This window comes from Schistocerca americana, chromosome 4, assembly GCF_021461395.2.
Source record: "Schistocerca americana isolate TAMUIC-IGC-003095 chromosome 4, iqSchAmer2.1, whole genome shotgun sequence".
NCBI classification, from domain to species: Eukaryota; Metazoa; Arthropoda; class Insecta; order Orthoptera; family Acrididae; genus Schistocerca; species Schistocerca americana.
Genome location: NC_060122.1, coordinates 629,968,256 through 629,981,565, shown reverse-complemented (window position 1 = coordinate 629,981,565; position 13,310 = coordinate 629,968,256). Strand labels below are relative to the sequence as shown.

Genomic DNA, 13,310 nt, shown 5'->3' with positions numbered 1-13,310 from the left:
CTTATCTAATCCATTCCATGTAGAATCGCTGCTATATTGGTTAACCACGTGCACACAATGATTGGTCTCAACAGCCTAAGACGTCTTCCAGAGCTTCTGCACCAAAAATTGTGCTTTGTACCACACGTTGACGAAGAAAATCAGAGGATTGTATCGATGTCCAATACACTTATTATCATCCGACGAAACGTTTTCAGCTGCCACCTACTGTTTGAGAACTTCATTATAACGTTGTGCTTACTCCATTTGTGGGTTATGGTTCAAGCTCATGGGCCCCTATGAAACCTATCCTGGTCGTATGAAGTTACCAAAGAAATATTATTCTTTGTTGTGTTGCGGCACTTAATATTGTTACAACAAACGTAGTACTAGTTATACTAGAGTTACACACATTAGATTAAGTAATTCGCTAACTACCTGCAAACTGTTGCTTCATAAGGGAACTTGATACAGTTAGATACAGACAGGCAGTTAGTCAATCAAAGTTCATTAATAGGATGTCAAAAATACAGTATCACATAAATAGGAGAAACGATTGGAAAGCTCTTAAACAGGTTTCAGGACGTACATGCTTCTTCCTAGAGTCTGAAAGAAATTTAAACTACAATACCTTGCCCCTTTCCCATCAAATTTACGTCGTTGATGTATGGGTAAATCGCTATAGGTTGCGTGTTATTTAATTAATAGTACTGATCTCGCTCATCTACTGCGAGCAACCTTTAATATTCACTAACACTGTGAAAACAAGTTAGAGGTTTAAACCAACATTCAACACCATCCTCAGCACAAATACTTTGCGCTTAATAAAGCGAGACCTCGCCTGCGACGGATTAGCTATACACAGGCCACGTGATACTTGAGTCTCCTATATCCGATGGCAGTTCAGTTGAAGAAAAGTGGCAAACTTTAAAAAGGGTAGTCGCAGAAGTCGGACAGAGAAATATCGACACTGCGAAGAATCCTAGGTAACAGAAGGAGTACTGCAATTGATCGACGAAAGAAGCAAGTAAAAACTTTTGAGAAATAAAACAATCTAAGTCACTTAGGAATTAAATACACAGGACGTGCAATGAAGCCAAGTGATGTGGCAATAGGTAAAATCCGAAGACACGAAAAAAGGAAAGTTCGTCAATAGAAATGATTTAGCATGTAGATTAGTGAAAAGAACCTTCGTCTATTGAAATGATTTAGCATATAGATCAGTGAAAAGAACCTTCAGTGAAATTAAAAGTATATGCGTCATCATTAAGAGTACAAAATAATTTCCTGTCTTAAGGGGGGGGGGGGGGTAGGACGTCAAACGGGCCGTCTAGGAGCAGGAAAGACACCACAGGACATTTTAATTCCCACTGTCTATACTTTTACGAATAAATTCAAAAAACTTTGTCAGCATGACCAGGAAGGATTCAGGATTCACACGCATAGCAGTGGAAGTTCAAAAACATTAAAAAATATTTTTTTTTACATGCGAACTTACATTATTTTATTCACTTACTATTGGCTGCTTTTGTTGCTATGGGCACACGTTTCTTCATAAGTAAAAGAGATTCTTCGATGAATTTTGCACAGCATACAAACCATACTTAGAGGTGTATGAAACTCTCGAAATTACTTAATTTATGAAAAATGAATGTGCTGTTACATTTTAAACTTCGCGTTTGGAAAAAACTCAAATTTTATTGTTAATTATCTCAATTTTACCACAGTTTTCAATAGATTTGGAAAATTGTAGAGTTTCATTCACCTGTAAGTATGGTTGTATGCTGTGCAAATTTCATGGAAGAATCTCCCTTACTTATGAAGAAAAGTGTACCTATAGCAACAAATGCTGCCAATGGTAAGTGAAAAATGTCAACGTTTAAATGTAAAAAAAAAATATTATTTTCTTATATTTTTGACCTTCCACTGCTATGAGTGTAAATCCTGAATCCTTTCTGGCCATTCCGAGAAAGATTTATGAATTTATTCCTAAAAGTATAGACAGTGGAAATTAAAATGTCCTCTGGTACCTCTCCTGCTCCAAGTCGTCCCGTTTAACGTCCCACCCCCCTTACGTGCAGAAGACATCGGATAGGTGGAAAGAGTTCAGAAACGGGCTCCACGGTGGAGAGAGACTGTCTGATTAGGTTATATGTAACTAACAGAAGATTCAGCAACACAGTCAGAATTTAAGAATTTTGAAGTTGTTTATCAAATAGGACAGAAAGCATATCAATGGCGGTAAGAAATAGTCTGAAAAGCTGTTAAGGAAATTGAAGGTTAAATTGTGCTGAGAAATAATTATTAAAAAAGATCCATACGTTGTGCCGTTCCCGAGATAGTTAGCATTGAAGTTAGCCAATGAAGTCACTGTGATCTCAGATTCAATTGGCCCACTCGATGTAATAAGTGTTATCTGTTCTCATACCTTACGTGATACGCACAAGACTGCTTAGTTTTTGTCTAGGATTCGAGCCTTTTTGTCGCCCATGTTCAATTTAAGTATTGCCCTCTTGTTCGGTTTTATAAAATCAAATGATGCACACATTTGGCGACACCATCTCTTGCGGATCACTTGAATTTGTGCTGGCAATGGCGTGATTGGCCAACCTCAATGATAATTAATGCAGAAACGGCCTAAAGTACTGACTTCTTTCCTTTACAGTATTTCTCAGTACATCGTTTCCCGCACCCAGAACAACATTCCTTTGGAATCTGTAAAATCTTTTGGTGAAGTAGCCCCAGATGACTATTCAAGTTGGACTTCAGAATTTATGCACCTGGAGACATACCATCAGACATTCAGTACATTATTATCCACTGAATTCCGAAGATATCAAGGGGAGATAAGTGAGAGAGGTTTCGCAAAATCAGTTTAACAGCACATGCACCCAAGTTGCTAAATAGAAAACTTTGTTTAATAAAATGGAGTATTTACTATAATGTATGTTAAAATCAGGCCAACAGGTAAGAAAATTATTTCTCATTGCTCCATACAGGTATGTAGCTCCATGTGGACCGTTCTCCAAATATATAATTCGATATTTTAATGGCGAGGAAAATACTTGTAAGAGTTATAACGAATTACGTGGGGTGCATGCAGTAGATAACAGTTAGGACGTGAATCATTCACGCATGAATTACATATTGTATGTGCCTTCGTTTCCCGTTACAAATCGCTATTCATTTCCTCCTCCCCCTCTTTATGTCCATCTCCTCCACCCTCTTTCTCTGACCATCTCCTCCTAACTTCTCTGTCCATCCATCTCCTCCTCCCGTCTCTTTGTGGCTGTCAACTCCTTCCCCCTCTTTCTCCCCACCACATTCTACCACTTCTGTCTGTCCTTCCGCCTCTCCCCTCTCTACCTCGTTCACCCTCTGTCTGTATCCATTCCCTCCTCTCCCCTCTCTGTCTGTCCATTTCCTCCTTTCTCTATCTCTTTGTGCATCTCCTCCTCCCACATCTACCTGTCCATCTTATACTCCCACTTGTCTCTGTCCATCTCATCCTCCCCCACCTCACTATCCATTTCTTTCTCTGCTCTCTGTCCTCACATCTGCGCCAGTCCACGTATATACCCCCTGAAACTCAATCCAGTTCCACCTGTATAAAACTTCAGTCATGCAACGCAACCTGGATATCAGATCTTACCAAACTTTCTCATCCCCACCACTACCGGTTCTGAACAGACTGACAAGAATACGAGTTAATGTTGCCTTGTCATCCAGTTGTGAGCCACGTTTAAAACTTCAAATCTCTAAGTCATTTGCAGGTTAGTTTAAAATCAATTTCGAAATTAGTACTGATCAGACATGCAGACAAGGGAGTGACCTAATGAAAACATGTTAAAAATGTAAAAAAGCATCTCGTTGGCGACCATCGCTTTGGCGCTAAGAAAGGTAGAGGCACTGGCAGTTCTCATGGTGCATTTAATAATAGAAGCAAGGCAATGGAAACGAAGATATGTTCATAGGATTCTTGCTTTGGACATTCTATAATTGTACAAGGTGTTCAACATTATTAGTAAAATATGTATAAGTTACAGGAAAAAACGAATCGCATACAACATGTGCTGGAACCACGAGACGAAAATAAGACTGGAATGTGAAGAACGAAGTCCAAGAACAAGGAATGGATATGATTGCGGCGTAAGCTTTCGTCTCTAATGTTCAATCAACTCATCGAAGAAACGATAACAGAAATAAAAGAGTTCAGGAGTGGAGTTACCACTCGGAATGAAACAATATCAGTGATAAGATTCCCTGAAGGCATTGTTATGCTCAGTGAAAGTGAGGAAGGACTGCAATATCTGTTGAATGGTATGGACATTCTAAAGAACATGTTTTTTACTGAGATTAAACAGAAGAAAGACGAAAGTAATCATTAGTAGCAGAAATGTTATTTCTATGACCTTAACTAAAAAACTGGGGGCAACGAAGTACACAAAGTAAAGGGATTTTTTTATCTCCAATAGACGAAGCCAGGAGGACGTAAAAAATAAACCAACACAAGCAAAGTGGTCTTTCCTGGCTAAAATACCTCTGCTAGTATCAAACAATGGCTTTCATGTGATGTCAAAATTTTAGAGAATGTGTGTTCGGAGCACAGCATCGTATGGAAGTGAAAGATGGACTATGGAAAAGTCGGAAAACAGGAGGGCCGGAGCGTTTGACATGTGGTACTAGAGAAGTATCTGTATACTATCAGTACCGATCAAATAAAAGATAAGGAGATTCTCGACAGAATGAGCAAGTAAAAGAACGTGTGAAAAAGATTCTAACGGAAAGGAGATAGGGTGATAACACATGTGCGATGGCACCAAGTAATACTTTCCTCTGTACTCTTGGGATCTGTAGAGGATAAAACTATGTTAGAAGAAAGAGATGGAATATTTTCAAGGAGTCATTTGGCAAAGGAGAGAAATTCATGATTGACCGCAACCAATCACCAAGAAAAATGTGACATAAAAGAAAGAAAATGTACGTAGATTAAGTAGCCTCACCTCATAACATAGCAGAAATTGTACTTATCAAAAGTCAGGTGGCTGATTTTGCAAAGCAAAGAAACTGTTAGGCAGAAGTAGAAAAGTATGATGTCATCCAACGACGGTACTACATAAGCCAGTGGAAAGGGATTGAATTTCAGAATCTTTGACCAGCAGCCTGGTCGACCACGACCAGGAGAACGAACACTTACAATATCGCTAAAGAGACAGTTTATACCACGCTTGTCGATTTTTTCCTAGATAACTGCGTAGCAAATAATTGCTTACCAGATAGAAGGGTAGTAGACACTGCAAAAGCTCAAAAATAGGAGGCTGGTTATTAGTTATCAAGAAATGAGAGAGACAGTGTTATGGACATACGAAGATAAATGAAACAGCACCCATTAAAGCTAAGCCTCTTGACCTGGGAACATTTTTGTGTATCTTTCATATAAGATTTAGTAGTAGTCTGCTGATAAAAACCTTTCACAATTCGGACTAGCTGCACGAAAATTATTTACGCTAGACTTGTTGTCATTATTGTTTCAAAAAGCATCTTCAACGACCTGACGTCGTACTTATTAACTTATCTGTTAGTCATGATTTCACGTTGTTTTTGCATATATTACTTAGTAATTTGAAGCATGAACACTTCAAACTGCTTCAGTAACTTAATCCGTTTGTCTTTCAGGTACGAATGTGCTCGCCTGGCCGGGATATAAGTAGTTTCAGGCCTAAAACGCTGACTGAAATGTATTGTATATTACTTAACCAGAGATAAATGTTGTATGATAACAGAAGTAATGAGGCTTTTGGGGGATGAAAAGTGTAATGCATCAAGCTTAAGTATACATAACGTTTTTCCTAAGGTAAGTAACACTAAAAATTATATAACTAATTAGAATGTTGACCAAGTACTTGCTGTCTTATTGTGATAGGATTTATCCGACAATAGGCATCTCAGTACAATTTACATTGCCTATAAAAATATATGTTTGTGTAATGAAATTAAGCAGCGCTGTGTTTGAGCGGCTGTTTAGTTGTTATTTGTGTCTCTGTGAATGAGTATCATTTATATCTAATAACGAACCGTATGTCAGACAGACAGATGTGCATGAAAACGGAATTAATTGTCATAATATTGTAGGGTGTGTGGAGCAGGGTGTTTGTCATCTATTAAAAGTCTTAAAATTGGGGAACAGAAAACAAAGGTTCATGATGTATGAGTTAATGAAAGGTGAATCATATTTTGTTGTTGTTTCTCTGTTGAGTACTTGAGGATGTCAACTTATTTGACAACATCTGTAACCAGTTTCAGTAAAGTATAGGCTTATAAATAGGATGTTTACCTTAACTTCGTTATAACTTGTCTATCACACAATTCTTTGCGTAAATTAAGAATATCTCAATCATTACTCATTTATATATGTGACAGTGTTATATGTGAAATGGTTTTTGTATTTGTGAGAAACTTGTAACATATATCATATTGTTTATGTGAGAACATCTAGAAATACAAGGAAGGTATGTATCGATATACAGGTTGTTCTCTATGTTTAGTGTAAGAAGTATTCGTATATTTCAGAACATGGAAACTATTATGGTGAGGAAATTCGGTCCTTGCTGCATGTTGAATGCAAAGCTGATTGTTCATTTAGTTTTCTGCATAATATGAAACTTAAGTCAACATTGTGCATAACAGATTTATAGCAACCAACTGTACAGAACAGAAATTGATATTGGTACTTCCTTGTGTTTTGTAGTTGTAAGCTGTGAATCAGTTACACTTGCTTACATCTAAAAGTGCCAGTAAAACAAAATGATGAAGTGAAAAAGAAACTTTATAAAAATCTCTTGTATTTGTGAAACAGAGTGATTTGGCAAATGAAATAACAATGTTGAGTGCATTAATTTACAAAATATATGATGTTACAATACGAATATATAAATCAACATTTCTAGATAATAAATACTCTGTTACTCTTACCTACATCTCAGATATACAAATAGGTACATAGTTATTCCTAGGACTTCCAAAGTATCCTTTCACCTATGCAATTCCTCTTCGAGAAGACTTATTAAAATTTGTGAAAAATGTTTATAATTGTTATTAAAATTGGTCTGCGAAACATTCTGTACAACCAAACATTTCCACAAGTCTTATTCCTTTAACAACATCCTTTATTATGACTCTCCCATCCTTAAGTATTTGAACCCTGCATCACTGCCATCTGCACTACTTTCATTCATAGTGAGTGACATGTAAGCACTAGGCACAGAAAGAGAAATTATTATAAATTAAAATTCTTACACACTCTAAGTGTAACTCAAAAATTTGCCTTGCTTGTCGTTTCCAACACTGAATAAGTATTTTTGAAATTGATACGACACTGATAAAGAGCTGCTGTTGTTAGTTTCTTTGTTATTATTATTATTATTGCTTTAATCCTGCACTGCATGTAACTCCCACCTTAAAATTTCATATCTTTAACAGTCTTCCATCTTCCAGGTGAATCTCTCACTCCGTAATAGATAGGTTTGCAATAGTAGAACGCAACAGATGTGCAAATCAACTGGACAACGATTCTACAGCTAGTGAAACAAAATTTGCTGAAAATATGTACATTGTATATTTATTCATTTAGACAGTACAGTTATTGTATCCTCTCTCTGGGAGACTTTGGCTTTTTTCCGTTTCAGTGAGCTTGCACCTCCTCAGGGTCCGGCAGCCGAGCGATGCTCTCGCGTATGCGCGGCACGCTCTGGGTCTCGCGCATGCGCAGTCAACTCGCGCTCTCGTCGCACACGCGCAGGAAGGCCGCCGTTCAGCTGAGCCGGCGCGCCAGCAGCGCTGTCGCCGTGTACAGCGCCAACGGCAGAGACAGCGACAGCGACAGCGGGAGCTGCAGTGACGTCACCGCACTGCTCTTGTTGCCGTGCTGCATCGCCGCTGGGTGTTCCCCTACAAGCAGAGCCAAGAGACGTCCATAAAACGCAGACAAAAATGAAAAAGCAAAAATAAAAAATAAATATGTTCTGTTCCAATTTCTTTTAGTGCAAACTATATTTGATGAGACGTCAAAAACTATATAGACAATGAAACGAATTATTAACGCTGAAACTTCAGCATATGATACAAAGGATGTTCAAAAAATGATGCCATTTCAAGTAAGAAAACTTCCTTCTAATTGGATTTATTATTTCTGATTCATTGAAGAAAAAATAGGTAACACCTTGCTGCAGAGACTGTTTACTGTCACTCACATCACATCAATTAAGCTGGGACTCAAAACACTTTCAAAGAAAAGCATGGTAGGAATACGTATACAAGTCACTATCAAGCTGCTGTTGAAAAAGTCACAGACAGAAAATTTGACATATACAGCGAAATGTGGTCCACCAAAAGTGATAAAACGAGAAGTCTACATGCAAGCTGGGTATTCCTCCAGTTCTACGGATTTGTGCGATGCCATCTAATAACTTCCATCTATCCACCTGTGGTGCCCATATGCTATATTGCAAGTGCCTGAGTAACATCTTTACAGATGATGTAACGATCGAGACAGGACCTTTACGAGAGCATAAGGTCGTAGCGATGAGTGACACATTTGTGATTCAAGTGGACATAGTAAGCAAAGATAGGTAAACGTAAGGGCATGAGACAAGGCGAGGAGGGGCAAACGTCTTTTGAAGTGCCCATGGCCATACGATATTTCAAGTTGCTAGATTTGTTGTTGTTCAAGGGCGGGATGTACAAGGTGTCTACAAGCAGTCGTGTAACATACGTGACCACAAAACACGACGTCAGAACTATGGTTGGAAAAATATGTTGACAGAGTGACATACCAGAGGCCCGTTTCACGGCTTGGGTATCAAAATCGCTTCCAAACCCGACAAGAATTGCTGTAGGCATTAAATGAATGTCCAACCCCACGTTTCAGCGAGAGAACATTGCGAAGGGAACTGCATTTGGAATTGGTCACCTCGCAGGAGGCCATTGCTGAGACGGGCACATAAAGTTACAAGTCTTCAATGGGCTAGAAATAATCGAACATGGTCAGTAGCTGACTGGCGCAACGTAGTGAGGACTGACTACTCGCATTTTTGCCAGTCTTCAAATGACACACGACGTCGAGTGCACTGAAGGCAAAATGAAGCGTTTCATCCTGTGTGCAAGGTCAGGCTCAAGCCGTACAGGGACCTGTGATGATTTCGGGGTGTTTTTCTTACCTTGAAACCGAGCGAGGTGGTGCAGTGGTAAGCACACTGCACTCGCATTCGGAAGACGACGGCCATTCTGATTTAGGTTTTCCCTGATTTCCCTGAATGGCTTCAGGCAAATGACGCGATGGTTCCTTTGAAAGGCCACGGTCTATTTCATTGCCTACCCAGTGACCTTGTTTCGACGGGACGTTAAATACTAATTCCCTCTTTATATGAAATTTTACCTTCTCACTGGGGTGACTACTAACATGATCCAGCACGTTTATTTAATCATTCTGAATTATCAAGTGTTGCCTCTCAGTCAAAATTTGCATGATCAATAAGCAATGGATTGCCCTATTTTTCAATAAGACGTCCACAGACTTCATCGGGATGGAGGAATACGAACGCTGCCCATTCCTATTGCATCTCGATTGGCAAGCTAATAATGTGACTTGAACGCTATCAAAAATCTGTGGGAGATGTTGTAACAGGAGGGTAAAACACCGACCTCAACTTTCCCACAATTTGGTGGAATTGCGCTGTCAAATCCTCAGCGAGTGGCTTAACCTCGAAGCGACGTAACTGTATAACCTTGGGTACTCAGTTTATAACCGAATCTAGGCGATTATCAAGTCCAGGGGCGCAATTATGTGATATTGGAAGATGCTTGTAGTGCTTTCCCTAGGGGTGAAGAATTTTGTGTCCGATGATCTTATGCATCTGTACAGGATTCGCGCTATTCTTACATTGTCATCTCAAGACACTGAAGATGCATACTCTTATTTTACTAATTCGTGCATTTTTATCGCCTGTCAGAGACCAGCTCGAAGATCTGTCTCTTTCTAACAAGAGGTAGCTCCATCTTCACAGTGATGCGCGTGCACAGAAGTTATAAGTTTGGGATGCAGAAAATCCGCATCAGCTATACAAACACCCTAGAAAAAAATCAGTGTTAATGTTAAAGGATTCAATTCTTTTAGTCGAAATGTCATTACATATTTTCATGGCACGATGAACTGTGAACGCTGCATACGTATAGCGCAACGATTTGTTAACACTTTACCTTAAGACGAGCTACACTACACGTGGCTTTTGCAGGACCAAGCTACGTTCATGCTACGAACAATACCATATCTTTCTGGGCTTAGTGTTTTCTTCGACAAGTGATTTCCATGGGATACGCTTTGTGGCTCTCCATATTCCCGATTTATCCCTATTCTACTTCTTCTTGTCTTGTTATCTTAAAAGATAACGCTTCCTCATGTATTTGCGAATTACAAAATGAAATTGATAGATGCGTTACGATAACTGGTCAACAAGTATGCAAGTTATGTTTAAGAACATGTAAAAATGTGTGGAATTACATGAACTGCGTAAGGGAGGTTACTTTCGACAACTTTGACAACTAAGTCTTTCTGCTTTACATGGAGCACTTTTTGAGCACACTGTGCTGTAAACTATATCTGATAAGACATCGCAGTAATACACCAAATGACTGAAGGAGGCTATCTTCGTCAATACACAGTACACAGGAGCATTATAAAATATAGGGACGAGAGTGTTGTAATGTAGTTCGCTGATAATTATATGGTAATAGTACAGGGTTGGCACAACACTTTAATGCAAACAGACTAAGACAGCGGGGTTGTATGCCAAGAATCAGCTATCTCGCGGCGTTGCTACTCTCGTAACGTGGGCGTGGCCACTAGCTCGCCACACCAAATAACACCAACAATATTCTAACCACGTTTCCCATTAAAGCCCACAATACATTAAAATTACCATAAGGTCATACATGGTGTACTACTCTTCTCGGATTTGCTCCCAGATCATCAAGTCCACACGACAGTTCGACAGTACAACTGGGCACTATCTTCAGGTGAGGCCGCTGAACTGATGCCACGCCGAGCCGGCCGGTGTGGGCGTGCGGTTAAAGGCGCTTCAGTCTGGAACCGCGTGACCGCTACGGTCGCAGGTTCGAATCCTGCCTCGGGCTTGGATGTGTGTGATGTCCTTAGGTTAGTTAGGTTTAATTAGTTCTAAGTTCTAGGCGACTGATGACCTCAGAAGTTAAGTCGCATAGTGCTCAGAGCCATCTGAACCACTTTGCCACGCCGAAGCCGGCGACATTTTATAGCCCAGCTTATAGGACTCAGCGACTATGAAGCCCCGGGTCATATATGGCGATTATATCTATCAACCATTGTTTTAGTCAAAACAGCTCAGATCTCCGCAACCCCCAAGTTTTAGTATGGTACCCTTAAAATTCATACGTCTTCACCTCACCATCCAAACCCATCTTCACTTTCCCACACGCGTCCTATACCCACACCATTTCTCAAAGTCCTCGAATATACAAAAGTTACACATGTCATAGACCTGAGAACCAAACCCCGTTGTCTCTACATATCTCTTTCCCAATATCCTTCCCACACCATTATCCACCATAAATCCTCAATAGTCTGCTCCTCATTCCACGTATCGCTCAAACACAGATCCATCCCCCGCTCTCCTTTGCTAAACTTGTGACGTTTACTGGGATCTAAAGAAGCAGCGTCTTCATCTACACCATAACGCCAGCGACCCCGTCGCCACTTCATGATTATAACAATACAAAATGAAACAGCATTTTATTATTATTTCAGTACCAGTTTATCGGTATTGACCCATTGTCGAGCGCGGATTCCACCGCTAGAAGAACTGGCGCGATGGTTCGAAATGATCACACTGCTTATTCACTTGATTTTGTACTAAATTTATCTGAGTAAGTGTGTTATCAAGGCATGTATCTTTACAGATAGACAATGATGTCATACGAGCATAACAATAGTAATATTAATCAATTCATTGTCTGATCATCACTGTTGGTGTGAAATACCAAACAAGGAATATTGCCACAGTTAAAAGAAACTGTTTCATTGCACATCAAACAGATGGGTTTTTGACGTACTTTGCAAGAATATTTTATTTGCTGTGTCGGTGTTACATCTTTTCCTCTTAACGCCATTTCGATCTTCTTTATTTCTGCTTTCGTCATTTGCTTCTTCCTCACGCGGTGGCCTATAACGTTTGAACACCTACCGAAGATCCATATCAGCTCCTGCGACGTGCAGAATTCTTCAGATGCAACGAAGCAAAACTAACGCTTCGGATACTTCTTTCAGATTTGTTTTACTCCTAATATAATTTTACTTGTTGCCAAAATGAAATACTTGTGCACTGTTTATTGTGAAAAATATATCTAAGGCCAACGGCCTACATTTCTTGAGCACTATAACGGAACAATTTTCGTCATTTATTAGCATGTCCAGAACTCAAAATGCATAATCGTTCCTATCGCTGTATATTTAGCTTCAGGTCAATCCTACTTCTTCTTCTTCTTCGGCATATCTATCATTAGGCATTTGCCTGTTACGATGCCCATCTCTTCCTTGGCCTTAACAAATTTCTTTGGCCCATCAGATTGTAATTCCGGACTTGCTAAGATAGTTTACCACAATTCATTCTGTCGAGATGTTCACTACGTTTTCTTCCGTTGTCTTCAGTTTTGTTTGTTAAGTTAAATATGTTTACTCTTTCTTAAGTAGCTATATCTTAACTGTCTATTCTGGTAGCGCCATTCACAGTCCTAAGATATATCATTTCAGTTGACTGAAACTTACTTCCTTGTCGTTTTTTAACTACCCACGACTCACTTCCATTGATAAATGTGGCAAATCTTCTTTCATGCCTTTTTTCTTTTGTTTCTAAAGTACCTGTTTATTGTTGGATATATATACATCCAAATTTTGCTGATTCCTGGTCTATATCAATATCATACTAATGTGTGATATCACGTGGTAGAGACTTAGAATCACTGTCATGTCCTCTTGCTGTAAAGGTCACCATTATTTTTCTTCATGTGGGATTTCGACCTATAAAAGTCATTGTTTTACTTCTGTTTGTGAATACGGATATAACGTAATCTTCTGCCTTGTATCATAGAAAGCAAATTCGTTTTTGCACGCCATTTTATTTCATCAACACATAAAAGACACTTCAGAGTATTCCAATACATACACGAAAGTTAGATTCCCATCCACGCCGTAAACCGTCTGTATACGTCTCAAACAGCGTGAGAAAAATACTACACCTTCGTTT

At 39.3% G+C, this 13,310-nt stretch overlaps 1 protein-coding gene across 1 annotated transcript in view; it reads right to left on the bottom strand.

Annotated features, from left to right (window-relative positions):
- Positions 1-6,787: 6,787 nt before the first annotated feature.
- Positions 6,788-13,310, bottom strand: part of LOC124613061 — a 614,428-nt gene continuing 607,905 nt past the window's right edge. Inside the window, exon 4 of the mRNA XM_047141643.1 lies at positions 6,788-7,926. Coding sequence (XP_046997599.1) covers positions 7,790-7,926 — 137 coding nt within the window. The 3' untranslated portion in view covers positions 6,788-7,789. The remainder of the gene's footprint in view (positions 7,927-13,310) is intronic.